We start from the raw sequence: 24,245 nt of genomic DNA, 5'->3' as shown, positions 1-24,245 counted from the left end.
GAACCACCTTGTCCTGGTGAAACACCAGGAAAGGGGCTTTGCATGACAGCGCTGCTAGCTCAGACACTCTCCGAAGTGATGTGACTGCTACTAGGAAGACCACTTTCTGCAAAAGGCGTGAAAGAGAAATATCCTTCATTGGCTCGAAAGGTGGCTTCTGAAGAGCCATCAGCACCCTGTTCAGATCCCAGGGTTCTAACGGCCGCTTGTAAGGAGGGACTATGTGACAAACCCCCCTGCAGGAACGTGCGTACCTGTGGAAGTCTGGCTAGGCGCTTCTGAAAAAACACAGAGCGCTGAGACCTGTCCCTTAAGGGAGCCGAGCGACAAACCTTTTTCCAATCCGGATTGAAGGAAGGAAAGAAAAGTGGGCAAGGCAAATGGCCAGGGAGAAAAACCCTGATCAGAGCACCAAGATAAGAATATCCTCCACGTCCTGTGGTAGATCTTGGCGGACGTTGGTTTCCTAGCCTGTCTCATAGTGGCAATGACCTCATGAGATAACCCTGAAGACGCTAGGATCCAGGACTCAATGGCCACACAGTCAGGTTGAGGGCCGCAGAATTCAGATGGAAAAACGGCCCTTGAGACAGCAAGTCTGGTCGGTCTGGTAGAGCCCACGGTTGGCCCACCGTGAGATGCCACAGATCCGGGTACCACGACCTCCTCGGCCAGTCTGGAGCGACGAGGATGGCGCGGCGGCAGTCGGACCTGATTTTGCGTAACACTCTGGGCAACAGTGCCAGAGGAGGAAGCACATAAGGGAGTTGAAACTGCGACCAATCCTGAACTAAGGCGTCTGCCGCCAGAGCTCTGATCTTGAGACCGTGCCATGAATGTCGGGACTTTGTTGTTGTGCCGGGACGCCATTAGATCGACGTCCGGCATCCCCCAGCGGCAACAGATCTCCTGAAACACGTCCGGGTGAAGGGACCATTCCCCTGCGTCCATGCCCTGGCGACTGAGAAAGTCTGCTTCCCAGTTTTCTACGCCCGGGATGTGAACTGCGGATATGGTGGAGGCTGTGGCTTCCACCCATAGCAGAATCCGCCGGACTTCCAGTGAGGCTTGCCGACTGCGTGTTCCGCCTTGGTGGTTGATGTATGCCACCGCTGTGGAGTTGTCCGACTGAATGCGGATCTGCTTGCCTTCCAGCCACGGCTGGAACGCCTTTAGGGCAAGATACACTGCCCGTATCTCCAGAACATTGATCTGAAGGGAGGACTCTGGCTGAGTCCAAGTACCCTGAGCCCTGTGGTGGAGAAAGACCGCTCCCCACCCTGACAGGCTCGCGTCCGTCGTGACCACAGCCCAGGATGGGGGCAGGAAGGATTTCCCCTTTGACAGAGAAGTGGGAAGAAGCCACCAGTGAAGGGAAGCCTTGGCTGCCCGAGAAAGGGAGACGTTCCTGTCGAGGGACGTCGATTTCCTGTCCCATTTGCGGAGAATGTCCCATTGAAGTGGACGCAGATGAAACTGCGCAAAAGGAACTGCCTCCATTGCTGCTACCATCTTCCCTAGGAAGTGCATGAGGCGCCTCAAGGGGTGTGACTGGCCTTGAAGGAGAGATTGCACCCCTGTCTGTAGTGAACGCTGTTTGTCCAGCGGAAGCTTCACTATCGCTGAGAGAGTATGAAACTCCATGCCAAGATATGTCAGTGATTGGGCCGGTGTCAAATTTGACTTTGGAAAATTGATGATCCACCCGAAACTCTGGAGAGTCTCCAGAGCAATGTTCAGGCTGTGTTGGCATGCCACTTGAGAGGGTGCCTTGACAAGCAGATAGTCTAAGTAAGGGATCACCGAGTGTCCCTGAGAGTGGAGAACTGCTACTACTGTTGCCATGACCTTGGTGAAGACCCGTGGGGCTGTCGCCAGGCCGAAAGGCAGTGCCACGAACTGAAGGTGTTCGTCCCCTATGGCGAAACGCAGGAAGCGCTGATGCTCTGGAGCAATCGGTACGTGGAGATAAGCATCTTTGATGTCGATTGATGCTAGGAAATCTCCTTGGGACATTGAGGCGATGACGGAGCGGAGCGATTCCATCCGGAACCGCCTGGTTTTTACGTGTTTGTTGAGCAGTTTTAGGTCCAGAACAGGAAGGAAGGATCCGTCCTTTTTTGGCACCACGAACAAGTTGGAGTAAAAACCGCGACCCTGTTGCTGAACAGGAACAGGGATCACCACTCCTTCTGCCTTCAGAGTGCACACTGCCTGAAGAAGAGCATCGGCTCGCTCGGGGGGCGGAGATGTTCTGAAAAATCGAGTCGGAGGATGAGAGCTGAACTCTATCCTGTAACCGTGAGACAGAATGTCTCTCACCCAACGGTCTTTTACCTGTGGCAGCCAGGCGTCGCAAAAGCGGGAAAGCCTGCCACCGACCGAGGATGCGGTGTGAGGAGGCCGAAAGTCATGAGGAGGCCGCTTTGGAAGCGGTTCCTCCGGCGGTCTTTTTAGGACGTGACTTAGACCGCCATGAATCGGAGTTCCTCTGATCCTTCTGAGGCCTTTTGGACGAGGAGAATTGAGACCTGCCCGCGGGCCGAAAGGACCGAAACCTCGATTGTACCTTCCGTTGTTGAGGTCTGTTTGGTTTGGACTGGGGTAAGGATGAGTCCTTCCCCTTAGATTGTTTAATGATTTCATCCAATCGCTCACCAAACAGGCGGTCGCCAGAAAATGGCAAACCGGTTAAGAACTTTTTGGAAGCAGAGTCTGCCTTCCATTCACGTAGCCACATGGCCCTGCGGACTGCCACCGAATTGGCGGATGCTACCGCCGTACGGCTCGCAGAGTCCAGGACAGCATTAATGGCGTAGGACGCAAACGCCGACGCCTGAGAGGTTAAGGACACCACTTGCGGAGCAGACGTACGTGTGACTGCATTAATCTGCGCATGACAAGCTGAGATAGCTTGGAGTGCCCATACGGCTGCGAAAGCTGGAGCAAAAGACGCACCGATGGCTTCATAGATGGATTTCAACCAGAGCTCCATCTGTCTGTCAGTGGCATCTTTGAGTGAAGCCCCATCTTCCACGGCAACTATGGATCTAGCCGCCAGTCTGGAGACTGGAGGATCCACCTTGGGACACTGAGCCGAGCCCTTGACAACGTCAGGGGGGGAAGGGATAACGTGTATCCTTAAGACGCTTGGAAAAACGCTTATCTGGACAAGCTCGGTGTTTCTGGACTGCCTCTCTGAAGTCAGAGTGATCCAGAAACGTACTCATTGTACGCTTGGGAAACCTGAAACGGAATTTCTCCTGCTGAGAAGCTGACTCCTCAATTGTAGGAGCTGGAGGAGAAATATCCAACACCTGATTGATGGTCGCAATAAGGTCATTCACTATGGAGTCACCTTCAGGTGTATCTAGGTTGAGAGCGGCCTCAGGATCAGAATCCTGATCTGCTACCTCCGCTTCATCATCCAGGGAGTCCTCCTGCTGAGACCCTGAACAGTGTGATGAAGTCGAGGGAATTTCCCAGCGAGCCCGCTTAGGCGGCCTGGGACTGCGGTCCGTGTCAGAGACCTCACCCTGGGACCTATGGGTCCCCACAGGAGCACTTTGCTGCTCCAACTGAGGGGGGCCTGGGGTCAATGATTCAACAGTGCCCAGGGCCTGAGTCACCGGTCTGGACTGTAAGGCCTCTGGTATCTTAGCAGACCATTTATCCATACTCTCAGACACTTTGTCAGCAAATACTGCAAACTCCGTCCCTGTCACCTGGACAGTGGTAGCAGGTGGTTCCACCTGGGCCACCAGTAGCAGAGGCTCCGGCTGAGTAAGTGCCACAGGGGCCGAGCATTGCACACAATGAGGGTCGGTGGAACCTGCCGGTAGTATAGCCGCACATGAGGTACAGGTTGCAAAGTAAGCCTGTGCTTTGGCACCCTTGCTTTTTGCGGACGACATGCTGTTGTCTCCTCAGAGTACAATCCAGGAGGGTATATAGCCAAAAATCAACAGCGCGACCGTACAGTGTAAATGTATAGCATATAAGCATATATATATATATATATATGTACACTTCGGCACTCAGTGGGGCCAGCACCTCAGGTGCTGCTTACCGACCGCTCAAAGCGGTTGTGTGATCACCAGATTCCCTGCCTGAGCCTCCCAGAGCTGTGTCTCCTCTCCAGCGTCAGAAGTGCTGACAGGAATGGCTGCCGGCGTTCTGTGGGGAGGAGGGGGCCGTGGGCGTGCCCTAGAAAGTGCGGGAATCTGGTGCTGAGTGAGGAGGATACAAAGTATGCTCCAGCCCTCAGCGCTGACGTCCTGTGCAGCGTCCCGCCCTTCCCCTGACTGGCAGGCCTGGGGGCGGTAATATGCGATACTAGGCCGCAAAAGCCGGGGACTAAAGTTATAAGCGCGGCCGGCAAATAAGCGCGGTCGGCGCGGTAGTCCCCGGCGCACTAACACACCCAGCAGTGCTGCTGCAGTGTGTATGGCACAAGCGTTCATGCGCGGTCCCCCAAGGGGACACAGAGTACCTCACAGTAGCAGGGCCTTGTCCCTGACGATACCCGGCTCCTGTCCAGCAGATTCCCCAGGGGCTGCGGAGGGAGCACGGTCCCAGTGCCTGGAGACCGATTAGGATCCCACTTCACCCAGAGCCCTTAAGGGATGGGGAAGGAAAACAGCATGTGGCTCCTGCCTATGTACCCGCAATGGGTACCTCAACCTTAACAACACCGCCGACCAGAGTGGGGTGAGAAGGGAGCATGCTGGGGGCCCTGTTATGGGCCCTCTTTTCTTCCATCCGACATAGTCAGCAGCTGCTGCTGACTAAGATGTGGAGCTATGCGTGGATGTCAGCCTCCTTCGCACAAAGCATAAAAACTGAGGAGCCCGTGATGCACGGGGGGTGTATAGGCAGAAGGGGAGGGGCTTTACACTTTTTAAAGTGTAATACTTTGTGTGGCCTCCGGAGGCAGAAGCTATACACCCAATTGTCTGGGTCTCCCAATGGAGCGACAAAGAAACATAGGTGCGCCTGCGCAAACTGGCGAGTTCTCTGCGCAGTTGCGAGATTTTGCCCGACGATGTGGATAACGCCACATTATTGGACAAAGAAGGGAATTTTGTTTACTTACCGTAAATTCCTTTTCTTCTAGCTCCAATTGGGAGACCCAGACAATTGGGTGTATAGCTACTGCCTCCGGAGGCCACACAAAGTATTACACTTTAAAAAGTGTAAACCCCTCCCCTCTGCTATACACCCTCCCGTGCATCACGGGCTCCTCAGTTTTGGTGCAAAAGCAGGAAGGAGGAAACTTATAAATTGGTCTAAGGTAAATTCAATCCGAAGGATGTTCGGAGAACTGAAACCATGACCAAGAACAGTTCAATCTGAACAACATGTGTACACAAAAGAACAAACAGCCCGAAGGGAACAGGGGCGGGTGCTGGGTCTCCCAATTGGAGCTAGAAGAAAAGGAATTTACGGTAAGTAAACAAAATTCCCTTCTTTGTCGCTCCATTGGGAGACCCAGACAATTGGGACGTCCAAAAGCAGTCCCTGGGTGGGTAAAAGAATACCTCGGTAAAAGAGCCCCTTCCTACAGGTGGGCAACTGCCGCCTGAAGGACTCGCCTACCTAAGCTGGCATCTGCCGAGCGTAGGTATGCACTAGATAGTGCTCCGTGAAAGTGTGCAGACTCAACCAGGTAGTCGCCTGACACACCTGCTGAGCCGTAGCCTGGTGCAGCAACGCCCAGGGCGCACCCACGGCTCTGGGAGAATGGGCCTTCAGCCTTGAAGGAACCGGAAGCCCAGCAGAACGGTAGGCTTCAAGAATTGGTTCCTTGATCCACCGAGCCAAGTTGACTTGGGAGCTTGCGACCCTTTACTCTGGCCAGCGACAAGGACAAAGAGCGCATCCGAGCGGCGCAGGAGCGCCGTACGAGAAATGTAGAGTCTGAGTGCTCTCACCAGACCTAACAAGTGCAAATCCTTTTCACGTTGGTGAACCGGATGAGAACAAAAGGAAGGTAAGAAGGTATCCTGATTGAGATGATACCACCTTCGGGAGAAATTCCAGAACCGAGCGCAGAACCAGCTTGTCCTGGTGAAACACCAGGAAGGGGGACTTGCATGACAGCGCTGCTATGTCAGACACTCTGCGAAGTGACGTGACTGCACTAGGAAGACCACCTTCTGCGAAAGGCGTGAAAGAGAATATCCCTCATTGGCTCGAAGGGTGGTTTCTGAAGAGCCGGTATCACCCTGTTCCGATCCCAGGGTTCTAGCCGACGCTTGTAAGGAGGGACTATGTGGCAAACCCCCTGCAGGAACGTGCGTACCTGCGGGAGTTTTGCTAGACGCTTTTGAAAAAAAACACAGAAAGCGCCGAAACTTGTCCCTTAAGGGAACCGAGAGACAACCCCCTTTTCCATTCCGGATTGAAGGAAGGACAGAAAGTGGGCAAGGCGAATGGCCAGAGAGTAAAACTCTGATCAGAGCACCAGGATAAGAAGATCTTCCACGTCCTGTGGTAGATCTTGGCGGACGTTGGTTTCCTGGCCTGTCTCATAGTGGCAATGACCTCTTGAGATAACCCTGAAGACGCTAGGATCCGGGACACAATGGCCACGCAGTCAGGTTGAGGGCCGCCGAATTCAGATGGAAAAAACAGCCCTTGAGACAGCAAGTCTGGCCGGTCTAGTAGTGTCCACGGTTGGCCTACCGTGAGATGCCACAGATCCGGGTACCACGACCTCCTCGGCCAGTCTGGAGCGACGAGGATGGCGCGGTGGCTGTCGGATCTGATCCTGCGTAACACTCTGGGCAGCGGTGCCAGAGGAGGAATACGTGAGGCAGGGAAACTGCAACCAATCCTGCACTAATGCGTCTGCCGCCAGAGCTTTGTGATCTTGAGAACGTGCCATGAATGCCGTGACTTTGTTGTTGTGCCGGGACGCCAATAGGTCGACGTCCGGCTTCCCCCAGCGGCAACAAATCTCTTGAAACACGTCCGGTCGAAGAGACCATTCCCCTGCGTCCATGCCCTGGCGACTGAGAAAGTCTGCTTCCCAGTTTTCTACGCCCGGGATGTGAACTGCGGAGATGGTGGAGGCTGTGGCTTCCACCCACAGCAGAATCCGCCGGACTTGCTGGAAGGCTTGCCGACTGCTTGTGCCGCCTTGGTGGTTGATGTATGCCACCGCCTTGGCGTTGTCCGACTGAATTCGGATCTGCCTGCCTTCCAGCCATGGCTGGAACGCTTTTAGGGCTAGAACACTGCCCTTATCTCCAGAACATTGATCTGGAGGGAAGACTCTGCTGAGTCCATGTACCCTGAGCCCTGTGGCGGAGGAAGACTCCCTGAGAGACTCGCGTCCGCCGTGACCACAGGCCAGGATGTGGGCAGGAAGGACTTTTCCCTTTGACAAGAGTGGGAAGAAGCCACCACTGAAGGGAGGCCATGGCTGCCCGAGAAGGAGCAACGTCCTTGTCGAGGGACGTCGATTTGCTGTCCCATTTGCGGAGAAAGTCCCATTAAAGTGGGCGCAGATGAATCAGCGCAAACGGAGCTGCCTCTATTGCTGCCACCAACTTCTCTAGGAAGTGCATGAGGCGCCTCAAAGGGTGTGACTGGGCTCGAAGGAACGATTGCACCCCTGTCTGTAGTGAACGCTGTTTATCCAGCGGAAGCTTCACTATCGCTGAGAGAGTATGAAACTCCTTGCCGAGATATGTCAGTGATTGGGCCGGTGTCAATTTTGACTTTAGGAAAAATTGATGAACCACCCGAATCTCTGGAGAGTCTCTAGAGCCATGTTCAGGCTGTGCTGGCATGCCACCCGAGAGGGGGCCTTGACCAGCAGATTGCCTGAGAGAGTAGGACCGCTACCACAGGTGTCATGACCTTGGTGAAGGCCCGTAGGGCTGTCACCAGGCCGAAAGTTAGTGCCACGAACTGAAGGTGTTCGTTCCCTATGTCGAAGCGCAGGAAGTGCTGATATCCTGATACAATCGGCACGTGGAGATAAGCATCCCTGATGTCGATTGATGCTAGGAAGCCTCCTTGGGCCATCAAAGGCCTGTCGTCCGCAGAGTAATCAGTGAGGGTATACAGCCAAAAACAAATAATGCTGCCGAACAGTGAAATCATATACCATATAAATAAACACATATTATATCTCTATCTATATCTCTATCTATATCTCTATCTATATCTCTATCTATATCTCTATCTATATCTCTATCTATATCTCTATCTATATCTCTATCTATATCTCTATCTATATCTCTATCTATATCTCTATCTATATCTCTATCTATATCTCTATCTATATCTCTATCTATATCTCTATCTATATCTCTATCTATATCTCTATCTATATCTCTATCTATATCTCTATCTATATCTCTATCTATATCTCTATCTATATCTCTATCTATATCTCTATCTATATCTCTCTATATCTCTCTATATCTCTCTATATCTCTCTATATCTCTCTATATCTCTCTATATCTCTCTATATCTCTCTATATCTCTCTATATCTCTCTATATCTCTCTATATCTCTCTATATCTCTCTATATATCTCTATATATCTCTATATATCTCTATATATCTCTATATATCTCTATATATCTCTATATATCTCCATCTCTCTCTCTCTCTCTCTCTCTCTCTCTCTCTCTCTCTCTCTCTCTCTCTCTCTCTCTCTCTCTCTCTATCTATCTCTATCTATCTCTATCTATCTCTATCTATCTCTATCTATCTCTATCTATCTCTATCTATCTCTATCTATCTCTATCTATCTCTATCTATCTATCTATCTATATATATATCTATATATATATATATATACACATACACACACACACACACACTGCGGCACCAAGGGGGGGACAACACCCTAGGAAGACCACCTTTGAAAAACTGGTGCCCCCCAGTGCTCAGTGAGGGGGAAGGAGGATAGCAACGTATGCTCCAGCCCTCCCTACGTTATGATGCAGGGCTCTGTCTGCGGGAATCCGGTGGTCTATAGTGATCAGTGAGGGGGGGGCGGAGGACAGCGAGGTGTGCTCCAGCCCTCACTGTCGGCAACATACCGACCATCCCGCCCTTCTCCCTGACTGGCAGGCTCAGGGGCGGGAGTTTAACACACTAGGCCGCAAAAGCCGGGGACTAAAGTAAAAACCGCGGCCGGCAAACAGGCACGGTCGGCGCGGTAGTCCCGGACAAAAAATGCACACCGCAGTCGCAGCTGCGTCTGAGGCCAAGGTGCTTCATGCACCGTGCCAACGGGGACACAGAGTACCTGTAGCTGCAGGGTGTCCCTGACGATACTCAGTCTCCTGTCCGGCAGGGGCTGCGGATGTGGCTTGTAGCCACCAGATTCTCTGCCCCGGGTCTCCCTCAGCTGCAGCCAGAAGTTGCTGAAAAACATGGCTGACGGCGTTCTCTGAGGAGGAGGGAGGCGTGGGCGTAGTCACAAAAAAGTGCGGGAATCTGGTGCCTCAGCGTGGGTAGTGAGGGGGGCGGAGGACAGCTCAATGTACTACAGCCCTCACTGTCGGCGTCATACCGACCGTCCCGCCCTTTTCCCTGACTGGCAGGTCTGGGGGCGGGAGAATCCCATACTAGGCCGCAAAAGCCGGGGATTAAAGTTGAAATCGCGGCCGGCCGGCAGTGCACGGTCGGCGCGGTAGTCCCGGACCCACACGCACGCCGCAGTCGCTGCAGCGTCTGGGCCCAAGGTGCTTTATGCGCCGTCCCAACGGGGACACAGAGCACCTGGAATATGCGGTACTAGGCCGCAGAAGCCGGGGACTAGAGTATAAGCGCGGCCGGCAACAAGCGCGGTCAGCGCGGTAGTCCCGGCGCACTAACACGCCCAGCAGTGCTGCAGCGTGTATGACACAAGCGCTCCATGCGCCGTCCCCAAGGGGACACAGAGTACCTCACAGTAGCAGGGCCATGTCCCTGATGTACCCAGCTCCTGTCCAGCAGATTCCCAGGGGCTGCGGAGGGAGCACGGTCCCAGTGTCTGGAGACCGATTATGGATCCCACTTCACCCAGAGCCCTGCAGGGATGGGGAAGGAAAACAGCATGTGGGCTCCAGCCTCTGTACCCGCAATGGGCACCTCAACCTTAACAACACCGCCGACCAGAGTGGGGTGAGAAGGGAGCATGCTGGGGGCCCTGTTATGGGCCCTCTTTTCTTCCATCCGACATAGTCAGCAGCTGCTGCTAAGTTGTGGAGCTATGCGTGGATGTCAGCCTCCTTCGCACAAAGCTTAAAAACTGAGGAGCCCGTGATGCACGGGAGGGTGTATAGCAGAGGGGAGGGGTTTACACTTAAGTGTAATACTTTGTGTGGCCTCCGGAGGCAGTAGCTATACACCCAATTGTCTGGGTCTCCCAATGGAGCGACAAAGAAATCTCGTGCTTGTGCAGAGAACTCGCAGGTTTGCGCAGGCGCACCTATGTTTTTGGCTCTCCCCACAACAGGGCAGAGTGAAGCGTGCCTGCACGAGCTGGGAATATGGAAATTTTCCCTGCCTATGTGGATGGTGTCCGAGGTGTAATCCACGTCAATCAGCACAAGAGGGGTGCGAAAGGAGGGACAGGAGGCGCAGATTAGGACGCCCATCGTACCGGACAATTTACATACCGGGCGGGAGATTTTATAAACGTATTTTTGGGGGCTACAGTTGGGGGTGAGGGGTAATGTGCACCTCTATAAAATGCAGCACAGGCGCTAGGTTTAGTTTAGAAGGCCCAAATCTGGTGACAGGTTTCCATTCATGTGTCTAGACATCGTCCCTTTATACCCATGTCTTTACCTAATTGAAACCCAATTGCAAATTTGGCTCTGTTACGGGCTCGTTTCCTTGCACATTGGACCCAGGAGAACGAGTTAACTGAGATCCTGTCAGTGAGCGCACTGATGCCAAGTTCACGTTCTTGGTATGAGTGAGGAGTCTAAACTCCTCTGTGCCGATTTGTGACCACATCAAAAGGACAGCTGAACTGTGATGTGGTCAAAAATCAGATGAGAAAAATAGACACATATTGCTCCATGACAGATTCTCAGTTAACTCATTCTGCAGTGATGGAGTTTTCACTGCAGAATGAGTTAACTGAGAATCTGTCATAGAGCGATCTGTGTTTATTTTTCTCAACTCCTCTCGCCTGATTTATGACCACATCGCAGTTCAGCTGTCCCTTTGATGTGGTCACAAATCGGCACAGAGGAATTTAGTCTCAGCACTCAGACCACGAACAAGGTCTTGTGAACTTGGCGTCAGACTGCGCTCACTGTCAGATTCTCAGTTAACTCATTCTGCAGTGATATAAAAAGCCTGAAAACTCCAAAATGCAACTTTTTTTTTTTTATGAAACCGAATTGCAAAAATAATTCTGAACTCAAAATACATTAATTTCAAAAGGTTCTTCTCTTCTATATACAGGAGGGCATCACTATTGTGCCTCCCGGGAAACCGCAGAGCATTTGAAGACTGGCCGTTAGGACGAGTGGCATGGCTGTGCTGCCGGCCCAAAGTGGGCACCTCCTGTGCTGCTAGCAGAGGTAACATTGCCTCTGGGGCATCAAAGAAGCCGCGGGACACTCAGTCATTGATCCAGACAACTTCAGGACAGAGCATGCAGGATCTAAAGTAAAGCGCTGGCTAGTGCACACTTTGCCTAGGAGACCAGCCACCTCTGGAAAAACTGCAGAGGTGGCCGAGGCGGCTACTGAGCTTTATTCTGTCAAGGGAGGAATTTGGGTGAAGACTGCTAACGGAGTCTTTGTTTGGGATATCCAGAGACGGTGGCGTATTAGCTGTATATCAGTGCCGATATATCAATGTATAAGACAATGAACACACAGCCATGCTCTCTCTTTCAGCCAGCGTCATCAACTGACTCGTATATTCGATAGATCCAATTATACAGAAAAGCTACTTCGGCCTTGAAGCTAAACAGGAAGTACTTTAACTCCTTAATTTCTCACAGCGCAGTTTGTTTCTTGCACATTCTTTCTGTGTGAACATTACTGATAACACTTTTGCAGCTTCACATTCTGGCTTCATTATCTTTGGTTAACTCTTTCATGACTATACAACTTTGAATTATACTATATATCTGTGCAATTGCTACATAGACAGATAATTATGCAACTACATCTACATTTTGATTATTTATATACAGATATTCTTATTACGTTTGAACAAACAAGCTATAGCTCAGTGCCACCTCTGGAAACACTGCAGAGGTGGCCGAGGCGGCTACTGAGCTTTATTCTAAAAGAGAAAACTCCTGTACAGTGAGGAGGGGACTGAAGCTGTAACCCCTCACCGTGTATCATACGGGGCTGAATTTGCTCTTTACCTGCTGTGATTTCAAAAAGGATCTTATCTACTTCTTTCTCTGCTTCTTCCTCCATTTCATCCTGGTCCTCCATTCCCTCAAAAGTGTCTTCTAGCATCTCTTCTATGATGCCAGCCTGCGGGAGAGTAAGGCTTTATGTAGTCACATGTTAAAGGGACCCTGACAGCTGATCGTGGATCGGGCAGCATGCAGACAGGTAGGTTAGACTCTAAAATGCAACGGTGTTTCATAAAAGGCACATGGGAAACTAGGTGGAAAAGTGAGTCCCCGGCAGCTTCTTCCCACCTGGTGCCCTGGAGTGCAAGGTCTCTCCTTATACACAGGGGGAGACCTGTCAACCACCGGCAGTGGGCGGGAAGAAGTCGCCAGGAACCGGTGCACTTGAGTGACAGATGTGTCGGTGTATGTATGTATGTATGTATGTATGTATGTATGTATGTATGTATGTATGTATGTATGTATGTATGTATGTGTGAAGAGACCTGTCAATCACGGTCAGCAGGCAGGGAGAAGTTTCCAGGAACCTGCCTGTCCGACTCATCTACCATGTGGACTGGTGCTGGGAAGAAGCCTCCGGGAAACTGCCTGACCAACTAATCTACCATGTGGATTGCTGCTGGGAAGAAGCCTCCGGGAACCTGCCTGACCGACTAATCTACTATGTGGATTGATGCTGAGGGGAAGCCTCCGGGAACCTGCCTGCCTGACCAACTAATCTACCATGTGGATTGGTGCTGGGAAGAAGCCTCCGGGAACCTGCCTGACCAACTAATCTACCATGTGGATTGATGCTGAGGAGAAGCCTCCGGGAACCTGCCTGCCTGACCAACTAATCTACCATGTGGATGGGTGCTGGGGAGAAGCCTCCGGGAACCTGCCTGACCAACTAATCTACCATGTGGATTGCTGCTGGGAAGAAGCCTCCGGGAACCTGCCTGACCGACTAATCTACTATGTGGATTGATGCTGAGGGGAAGCCTCCGGGAACCTGCCTGCCTGACCAACTAATCTACCATGTGGATTGGTGCTGGGGAGAAGCCTCCGGGAACCTGCCTGCCTGACCAACTAATCTACCATGTGGATTGGTGCTGGGGAGAAGCCTCCGGGAACCTGCCTGGCCAACTAATCTACCATGTGGATTGATGCTGAGGAGAAGCCTCCAGGAACCTGCCTGTCCAACTAATCTAGCATGCAGTTTGATCCATGGGCGATTCTTCACACCCGCTACACTTGAGTGACATGTGTCTGTCTATCTATGTTGTAAGAAGAGACCTGTCAATCACTTTCAGTGGGTAGGGAGAAGCCTCTGGGAACCTGCTGGCCGACTATTCTACCATGCGGTTTGAACCCCCGGAGGCTTCTACTCGCCCGCTGCACTTGAGTGACAGGTGTGTATATAGGAAGAGACCTGTCAATCACTGTCAGCAGGCGGCGAGAAGCTGCTGAGGGCCTGCCTTTCCGACTAGACTCCGGTGCAAACAGAATAAGGTTTATGGCACACTTGGATATTTGTAGCTGAAGAAGGGTTTACACCCGCCTGTTGTGAATGTTAGTTATGTTTTGACTGCTGGGAGGCTTCCTCTGGGGGCCAGGAATGGTTTGGACTTGGACCAGGTGTGTTGTGCAATGGGCGTTTCCTTTGCTAACTCTCTGCTTATTTAAGTCCTGGTCTGATAGCAGGCTATGCCGGATGTCAGTTGTTCTTTGTATCACCAGCCTGCTTTATTCTGCTCCACACCACATCTACCCCAGATAAGTGCTTGCTCTTTATTTATTGCTTGGTTCTTTTGTTCTTATCTGGGTTTGTCTTTTGCTGTGGTTTTTTTCAGTTTATTTGCATGCAGGGATTTCCCCCCTCAGTTGCTTGGCTGGGAAACTCCCTGCAGTTCTGTGTGGAGTATAGCTCCTTTGGGTCCATGTGTTTGTGGCTTGTTGACTGTTATGATTCTTGTTTTCTGTTCATTGGTATGACAAGAGCACCTGGTATAGGACGGAGTTCAGATCGTGCGATCTGAGGGCCTTTTTGTACTATCAGGAATTTGGAATCTTGTAGGGTTTTTCTCAGGCTACCATCAGTCCCTTTCCTGTCCTTTCCTATTTTAGTCAGCGGGGGCCTCACCTTTTGCTAATCCTGTCATCTGTGTATTGTGTTTTTCCTATATCACCGCAGTCTTTGAATGTGGGGGACTTGCTATTCTTGTCTATTTTCTAAGGCAGAGAGTTATTCATCTTTCCTTCCTTTAGGATAGTTAGTTCTCCGGCTGGGTCCGCGGTGCACAGGATGTTAGTTCACCCCTCGGCTACTTCTAGTGTTGATGGTTAGTAAGGGGATGGCGGCCAGATTAGTTGCCAATGCTCTTGTCACCTTTTACCAATGATTTGCGGTGGTCTTCCATGTTTCCGGATCATAACACCCGCCATTAGATACAAGAGAACTTGGCACGCCAAAAAAGAATATAAGGACTTTAATGTACAAGCAATCCCCCCAAAGAATGTAACGTTTCAACCCCTATATTTAGGTCTTCATCAGACACAATAGATTCTTGAGTATGGCACTGTCCAACAGAGTGTAAGATACTGCGCTATCACAACTATACAGTACAGCAATCTGATTTATCTATAACTCTCAAGGTGATTTTGACAGTAATCACCATCTTAAAGGCACTTCCCTACACGAGACTCTATTGTGCCTGATGAAGACCCAAATATAAGGTCGAAACGTTACATTTTTTGGGGTTGCCTGTACAATATAGTTTTCTGTGCATCTTGAGCTTTAAAACTATGTTAAACATACAATGGCCAAGATCATACAGCATATATGGGCCATCAGGTTCCCTTTTAGGGAAACAAATCACACAGATCTGAGTTTTATCGCTGCTGGAGGCAATCCATGTCATAGTTCAGTATAGCATTTTTTCTTTTATGTGTACATTTGATAAAAAAAAAAAAAAGAAAAGTAAATTTTGGGATGGAAATAGTGACAGGCAGCCAAACAGACCCAAAGAAGAAGGTGCAATGCAATGCTGCACAGTCAGTGCTTCCTACACAACGCTTGTTCAGAGCTGTGTATACAGCGATCAGGAAGGCAGAGACTGTAATAAACCGTCTCTGCCTTCTCTATGGGAAGTCTGGCTGTGTCAGCTCACACGGCTGCACTAGGTCGTACAGCTGCCATACTATGTAATGACATTGTAGAATATCACTGGACTGACCGAACGTTTATCTATGGTCCGCCCGGAAGTAGTTAACCTTTGTAAGGCTGGATAATTACTTGTCAGTAAAGGTTATTAAAAATGCTGATAAGTAATGTGCATGGCCAGCAGTAATCTGGTACAGGGTGGGAGGATCAGTATTCTGCACCTGACTCTCTCTGAACATATTCATTACAGGTCGGTGACGTAATTTTACCTTCATCATTTCTTTGGAAAGATCCCTCATGGTGGCTTGGATCTCCGGGATCTTCACTAGGTTCTGCATGGCTTTCATGACCTCCGTACTCTTCTGTAAGGAGCCGGAAACCCTGAGGACAGCTGGAAGGACACGACAGAGGAAAAAAATGAAGCATCACGGCCTGCTCTGAACACCACAAGGATAAACAGCTTCATGCAATCTTACGGGTTTATCCTTGAAGGGTTATCCCCTATCAATAAGGCCTAAAATACACTTCCGCAAAAAAAACGTACGTGTCTAACGGTCCGTTTTTCGGGTCCGTGTTCCGATTTTTAGGGGCGTTTCTCCGGTACGTATGGCATCCGTGTGATGGCGTATGCGAGCAGTGTGTGCATGTGGAATGTCCGTATTGACATAAAATACGTACGTGTGCTGTCCGTTTTTAAAGGCCCGCATTCTTACCCAATTAACGATTTTAATCATTCATCATGAGCTCCTGGTGTTGTTGTTTGCTTTCTATTGACCTGATAGATTGGAAACAAGTGTTTCAGATTTCGTGATGAAAAACGGACACGGACGATACGTGCTGAACATGGACATACTCCGTGTGCGGTCCGTGCAGGCACGGACCCATAGACTAAAGCGGGTCCGTGCCTGCGTGCTGCCGGCCAAAAACGGAAATGTCGTCCGTGTAGAAAAGCGCACACGTACTTACCACACGGACACACGTTTTGTGTGATTTTACGTGTGTGTGAGCCATCTACCATTGAATAACATGGGTCTCCGTGTGTACGTGTCTCCGGTACGTGCAAATACGTACCGCACACGTACAAATTACACGGATGTGTGTTGCGGGTCTAAGAAAAAGGATAATTTGCTCATGGCTGAGACTCCATCATTCCCAAAAACAGGGCTCTATTTATACGACAGTCCGGAATAGCCCAGCGTAGGGTTTATCAGCCCCACAGACGACGGGGGACCGAGCATGTGCACCTGCACTCTGTTCAGAATGGAACCACGATCTCGGGATCTTCTGCCTGATAGATGGGGGATAACTTGATTTTTTGAGTATAAACCCTTTAAAGGGATCCTGTCACCAGATTTTGGCCTTCTGAACTAAAACTAGCACTTCAAGCAGCGCCCGTGCTGCATTGTATAGAGGTGCATGACTCCCCCTGACCCCTCCTGTAGACCCCACAATTACCTTTATAAAATCACCTGCCCTGTCCGGTCTAATGGGCGTCCTAATCTGGGCCTCCTGTCCCTCCATCCTCCTGTCCTGATTGATGTGGATGATGCCTCAGATGCCATCTACGTAGGCAGTCAAAATCTTGCACCCACACAGGCGCAGTTCGCTCACTGCCCTATTGCGAGCAGAGCCAAAAACATAGGTGCGCCTGCGCGGGTGATGTCAACCACATTGCTGGGCAAAATCTCGCACCTGTGCAAAGAAATCGCTGGTTTGCGCAGGCGCACCTATGTTTTCACCATGCCTGCAATAGGGAATATGTCTGCGCAGGCGCGAGCCGGGTATATGTCTGCACAGGTGTGAGATTTTTTGCCCGGCTGTGTGGATGACACCTCAGGCATCATCCACGTCAATCAGCACAGGAGGACAGCGAAAGGAGGGACGTGCTACTTTATACAATGCAGCACAGGCGCTGCTTAAGGTGCTAGCTTTAGTTTAGAAAGGCAAAATATGGTGAAAAGTTCCCTTTAAGTTCTTCAAAACTCAAGTTAAATATTGAAAAATCTAATGTAGTTGACTTGAAAAAGTATTTATACCCCATGCAATCTCCCACTTTTTTTGCATTACACCCACAAATTTAAATATATTTTGGGGGTATTTTATGTGAAAAAACTAGCGAGTATTTGTGAAGTATAAAATAAGTGATACAGGGTTTTATAATTATTTTTAAAAATCTAAAATCTGAAAATTGTGAGGTGCATTTGTATTCAGCCCCCTGTTGTCTGATACCCCTAAATAAAATCCTGAGTGACCAATTGCCTCCAGAAGTCACCCAATTAGTAATTTGAGTCCTCCGAGTAATTTATTCTAAGTATAACTACAGCTGCTCTGGGAAGAACAAAAGGGATCAAATAGCACAAAGAAAACAAAAGGAACACACCAGACAGGTCAGGGATAAAGTTGTGGAGAAGAGTAAAGCAGGGTTGGAGCCTCAGAATATTAAGGATCAAACATCATGAAAAACAAGGAACACACTAGATAGGTCAGGTATAAAGTAGTGAAGAAGAGTAAAGCAGGTTTATGGCCTCAGAACAGAAAGGATCAAACAACATCATGAAAATCAAAGAACACACCAGACAGGTCAGGGATAAAGTTGTGGAGAAAAGTAAAGCAGGGTTAGGGCCTCAGAACATTAAAAATCAAATATCATGAAAAACAAGGAACACACCAAACAGGACAAGTATTAGTTGTGTACACCACAACTCTGGCCTTTTTTGGAAGAGTGGAAAGAAGAAGCCATTTGTGAAAGCCATGAGATGTCCCGATTGCTCTGCTCGGATGAGACTAAAGTAGAACTTTCTGAGCTGTGTGTGCTGGGAAACTAACACTGCACATCACCCTGGGAACACCATCCCCACCGGCAAGACACACAGCCCAACATTTAGGCCTTGACTACACGGTGGGTTTGATAGAACAATGCATTGCATGGACCACCACGATGATCATTAGATGTGATGTCCCCAGTGCCATCAGCGGTTCCTCACCCAGCTGGTTCTTCATGCTCATGAGCACGGAGTTCATGTGAGCCTTGGACGCGTACAGCTTATTTACGGCCCGCTTTGACTGCACCACCTCCTTGGCCAATATCACACAGGCCTCCCGGTTGCCTTTCTTCGCCGTGTCCTTTATAGAGCGCTTCACTTTCTCTTGCTCTCGCTGGATATCTGAAATAAAAAAAATAAAATAAATATATAATATCACAAATAACCACAGAATGAAAAGAGAAGAAGAGTGGGGAAAAAAAAGAAAAAAAAAAAAAAAAAGAATTTTGTTTACTTACCGTAAATTCTTTTTCTTATAGTTCCGACATGGGAGACCCAGACCATGGGTGTATAGCTTCTGCCTCCGGAGGACACACAAAGTACTACACTAAAAAGTGTAGCTCCTCCCTCCGAGCATATACACCCCCTGGATGACCAAATCTAGCCAGTTTAGTGCAAAAGCTGAAGGAGGACATCCACCCACAAGTAGAGACAGAGCAAAACCCGGAACAACCGGAACCTCTGTCTACAACAACAGCCGGTGAAAACACACGGAACAAGAAAACTGCCAACAGGCAACAGGGAGGGTGCTGGGTCTCCCATGTCGAAACTATAAGAAAAAGAATTTACGGTAAGTAAACAAAATTCTCTTTTTCTTCATCGTTCCTTATGGGAGACCCAGACCATGGGACGTCTCAAAGCAGTCCATGGGTGGGAAATAAACAGAAAACTGAGAAGTAGGCAAAACCTAACTTCACAAATGGGCGACAGCCGCCTGAAGGATGCGTCTGCCCAAGCTCGCATCTGCCGAAGCATGAGCATGCACTTGGTAGTGCTTTGAAAAGGTGTGCAGACTAGACCAAGTGGCAGCCTGACAGACCTGCTGAGCCGTAGCCTGGTGCCTGAAAGCCCAAGAGGCACCGACAGCTCTGGTCGAGTGTGCCTTGATCCCCGGCGGGAGAGGCACCTGAGTACTCTGGTAGGCATCGGATATGGCCGACCTAATCCAACGAGCTAGGGTCGGTTTAGAAGCCGAGAGACCCTTGCGCTGACCTGTGGTCAGCACAAAAAGAGAGGTGCACCGCCTAAGAGCAGCGGTGTGTGACACATAGATCCGGAGCGCCCGCACCAGATCTAAAGTATGCAACGCTTTCTCAAAGCGATGAACAGGGGCCGGACAAAGGGAAGGCAATGAAATGTCCTGGTTAAGGTGGAAAGGAGAGATCACCTTAGGAAGAAAGTCCGGAGTCGGACGGAGAACTACCTTGTCTTGGTGAAAAAACAAAAAAAGGTGACTCCGAAGAGAGCGCGGCCAAATCAGAGACTCTCCTGAGAGAAGTTATGGCCACCAGAAAGACGACTTTCTGTGAAAGTCGAAACAAATAAACTTCCCTAAGAGGCTCAAAGGGGGGTTTCTGTAAAGCTGTGAGGACCAGATTAAGGTCCCAGGGATCCAAAGGCCGCCGGTAAGGTGGAATGATGTGAGATGCGCCCTGCATAAGGGGCGCACCTGAGCCAGTCGGGCGATACGCCGCTGAAAGAACACTGAGAGCCGAGACCTGTCCCTTAAGGGAATTGAGGGATAGTCCTAGCTGCAGACCGGACTGTAGAAAGGACAGGATGGTTGGCAAGGAAAAAGGCCAAGGAGCATGGCCGGAAGAACGACACCAGGACAGGAAAATTCTCCAAGTCCTGTAGTAAATTTTTGCCGAGGAAGACTTCCGAGCCGGAGTCATAGTGGAGATGACTTCAGGAGGAATACCAGAAGCCGTCAAGATCCAGGACTCAAGAGCCACGCCGTCAATCTGAGAGCCGCAGAATTCTGGCGGAAAAACTGACCTTGAGAGAGAAGGTCTGGGCGGTCCGGGAGACGCCACGGCACCTCTACGGACAGACGGAGCAGGTCTGGGTACCAAGCTCGCCTGGGCCAGTCTGGGGCGATGAGTATGACCCGACGGCCCTCCATTCTGATCTTGCGCAGGACTCTGGGCAAGAGAGCTAGAGGGGGAAAAACGTAAGCCAGACGAAACTGGGACCAATCCTGAACCAGCGCGTCCGCTGCAAAGGCCTGAGGATCGTCGGAGCGAGCCACGTAAACCGGGACCTTGTTGTTGTGCCGGGATGCCATTAGATCCACTTCCGGAGTGCCCCACTTGCGGCAGATCGACTGGAACACTGCCGGATGCAGAGCCCACTCGCCGCTGTCCACGGTTTGACGGCTGAGATAATCTGCCTCCCAGTTTTCCACGCCTGGGATATGGACTGCGGATATGGTGGACTTGGAGTCCTCCGTCCACTGAAGGATGCGTTGAACCTCCAACATTGCCAGGCGGCTGCGAGTCCCGCCCTGGTGATTGATGTAGGCAACTGCTGTCGCGTTGTCTGACTGGACTCTAATGTGCTTGCCCGTCAACAGGTGGTGAAAGGCTACGAGAGCTAGGAGCACAGCTCTGATTTCCAGCACATTGATCGAGAGGGCTGATTCGGACGGAGTCCAAATGCCCTGTGCTTGGTGGTGGAGAAATACTGCTCCCCAGCCGGAAAGACTGGCATCCGTGGTGAGGATCACCCAGGATGGGGTCAGAAAGGAGCGTCCCTGAGACAGAGAGAGAGGCCAAAGCCACCACTGAAGAGAGCTCCTGGCTTGTGGCGACAGAGCCACCAACCTGTGCAAGGAAGAAATCCGCTTGTCCCAACAGCGGAGAATGTCCAGCTGCAGAGGACGCAGATGGAACTGGGCAAAGGGAACCGCTTCCATTGACGCCACCATCTGACCCAGCACCTGCATAAGGTGCCTGATGGAGTGACGGCGGGGCCTCAACAGAGAGCGCACCGCCAGATGGAGGGACTGCTGTTTGACTAAGGACAGCTTGACAAGTGCCGGCAGAGTTTCGAATTGCATCCCTAGGTACGTGAGTTTTTGGGTCGGGGTCAGAGTGGACTTGGGCAGATTGACAAGCCACCCGAATTGAACAAGAGTGGCGAGAGTGAGCGAGACACTCCGCTGACAGTCTGCGCTGGATGAAGCCTTGACTAGAAGGTCGTCCAGGTAAGGAATTACTGCCAACCCCTGGAGGTGCAGAACTGCAACCACTGCTGCCATGACCTTGGTGAATACTCGAGGGGCCGTGGCTAACCCGAAGGGGAGAGCCACGAATTGAAAATGTTCCTCTCTGATTGCAAAACGTAGCCAACGCTGGTGCGAAACTGCAATTGGCACATGCAGATAGGCATCTCTGATGTCGATGGATGCCAGGAAATCTCCTTGGGTCATAGAGGCAATGACTGATCGCAGAGACTCCATGCGAAAATGCCGCACCTGAACATGCTTGTTGAGAAGCTTGAGATCCAGGATGGGCTGGAAGGAACCGTCCTTTTTGGGGACTAGGAAGAGATTTGAATAGAAACCTTTGAACCGTTCCCTGGCGGGAACCGGCACAATTACTCCGTTGGCCTGCAAGGATGCCACGGCCTGAGAGAAAACGGCGGCCTTGGAGCAGGGGGGAGTTGACGGAAAAAATCTGTTTGACGGGCTGGAAGAGAACTCTATCCTGTAGCCGTGGGAGATGATATCCCGCACCCACTGGTCGGAGACGTGTTGAAACCACACGTCGCCAAAGTGGGAGAGCCTGCCACCGACCAAGGACGTTGCTGGCTTGGCCAGATAGTCAAGAGGGGGCTGCCTTGGTGGCAGCAGCTCCTGCGGACCCTTGTGGACGCGGCTTCTTGCGCCAGGTGGGCTTCTGGTCCTTGGCCGAGTTAGTGGACGAGGCCGAGGGCTTAAGCTGGTGTCACACACAGCGACAACGACAACGACGTCGCTGCTACGTCACCATTTTCGGTGACGTTGCAGCGACGTCCCGTCGCTGTCGCTGTGTGTGACATCCAGCAACGACCTGGCCCCTGCTGTGAGGTCGCCGGTCGTTGCTGAATGTCCAGCTTCATTTTTTCGTCGTCACTCTCCCGCTGTGACACACACATCGCTGTGTGTGACAGCGAGAGAGCGACGAAATGAAGCGAGCAGGAGCCGGCACTGGCAGCTGCGGTAAGCTGTAACCAGCGTAAACATCGGGTAACCAAGGGAAGTCCTTTCCCTGGTTACCCGATGTTTACGCTGGTTACCAGCCTCCGCTCTTGCTGCCAGCGCCGGCTCCTGCACTGTGACATGTGGCTGCAGTATGCATCGGGTAATTAACCCGATGTATACTGTAGCAAAGAGAGCAAGGAGCCAGCGCTAAGCAGTGCGCGCGGCTCCCTGCTCTCTGCACTGTGACATGTAGCTGCAGCACACATCGGGTTAATTAACCCGATGTGTACTGTACCTAGGAGAGCAAGGAGCCAGCGCTAAGCGCGGCTCCCTGCTCTCTGCACATGTAGCACAGCGACGTTATGATCGCTGCTTCTGCTGTGTTTGACAGCTAAGCAGCGATCATAACAGCGACTTACAAGGTCGCTGTTACGTCACCGAAAATGGTGACGTAACAGCGACGTCGTTGTCGCTGTCGTTTAGTGTGAACCCAGCTTTAGAGGATGACCAGTTAGAGGAACGAAAGGAACGAAACCTCGACTGGTTCCTGCCCTGGACAGGTTTCCTGGCTTTAGTCTGTGGCAAGGAAGTACTCTTCCCGCCAGTAGCCTCCTTAATAATTTCATCCAACTGTTCACCGAACAGCCTGGACCCAGCAAATGGGAGCCCAGCAAGGTACTTTGAGGAAGCATCCGCCTTCCACTCACGAAGCCACAAGATCCTGCGGATAGCGAGGGAATTGGCGGAAGCCACCGCAGTGCGGTGAGAGGCCTCCAGCATGGCAGACATGGCGTAGGCTGAAAAGGCTGAAGCCTGGGAAGTTAAAGCAACCAATTCAGGCATAGAGTCCCTAGTGAGGGTATGCATCTCCTCCAGAGAAGCAGAGATGGCTTTGAGAGCCCACACTGCTGCAAAAGATGGGGAGAACGAGGCCCCTGTCGCCTCAGACAGACTTGGCCAGGAGGTCAACCTGGCAGTCAGTGGGATCCTTGAGTGAGGTGCCATCAGCCACAGATACAACTGTCCGGGCTGAGAGTCTAGACAGAGGGTCCACCTTTGGTGAGAGAGCCCACTCCTTGACCACCTCTGGTGGAAAAGGAAAACGGTCATCAGAACCACGCTTAGGAAAGCGTTTGTCAGGACAGCCTCTGGGCTTGGACACAGTGGCCTGAAAACTGGAGTGGTTAAAGAACACACTCCTTGGTCTCTTAGGCGAGGTAAACTGGTGCTTTTCTGCCAGAGAGGGTTGCTCCTCTGATACTGGCGGATTGAGGTCCAGTACAGTATTAATGGACGCAATCAAATCACTAACATCTGCATCCCCCTCAGTCAGATCAATGGGGCACATAGAGGTAGCGTCCGAGCCCCCAGTAAAGACATCCTCCTAGTCCTGCGAATCGGCTCGTGAATCGGAGCCGCGGGACGAGGAAGGAGAGGGGTCCCTGCGTTTCCTTTTAGGAGGACGGGGTCTGGGAACAGATGAAGAATCCTCTGTGAGCTCTGGAGTGCGAGCCGAAGCAGCAGAGGCACCCTGAGAAGGGGGCTGATGCATGCTCAGCAGAGTCCGGGACAGCTGTCCCATGGAGCCAGCAAAGGACTGGGAGATAGACTTAGTAAACAATTCTACCCAAGCCGGGGGTTCAGTCACCGTGGCCGGAGCAGCCTGAGTGACCACTGGGGAGACTCCAGGCTGAGGCACCACCATGTTAGAGCAGGCATCACAATGAGGATATGTGCTCGGTTCAG

At 51.1% G+C, this 24,245-nt stretch overlaps 1 protein-coding gene across 3 annotated transcripts in view; it reads right to left on the bottom strand.

Moving 5' to 3' along the window:
* The window catches only part of CHMP3 (charged multivesicular body protein 3), a 67,298-nt gene that overhangs the window by 4,024 nt on the left and 39,029 nt on the right, over positions 1–24,245 (bottom strand). For all 3 annotated transcript variants that reach the window (XM_075346780.1, XM_075346771.1, XM_075346762.1), the window contains 3 exons: positions 18,476–18,655; positions 15,761–15,882; positions 12,353–12,467 (listed from right to left, as the gene is read on the bottom strand). In XM_075346780.1, coding sequence (XP_075202895.1) covers positions 12,353–12,467; positions 15,761–15,882; positions 18,476–18,655 — 417 coding nt within the window. The remainder of the gene's footprint in view (positions 1–12,352; positions 12,468–15,760; positions 15,883–18,475; positions 18,656–24,245) is intronic.

Source organism: Anomaloglossus baeobatrachus, chromosome 1, assembly GCF_048569485.1.
Source record: "Anomaloglossus baeobatrachus isolate aAnoBae1 chromosome 1, aAnoBae1.hap1, whole genome shotgun sequence".
In the NCBI taxonomy this organism is placed as follows: Eukaryota; Metazoa; Chordata; class Amphibia; order Anura; family Aromobatidae; genus Anomaloglossus; species Anomaloglossus baeobatrachus.
The sequence above is the reverse complement of the archived record's forward strand: the minus strand, read 5'-3'. Positions and strand labels throughout refer to the sequence as shown.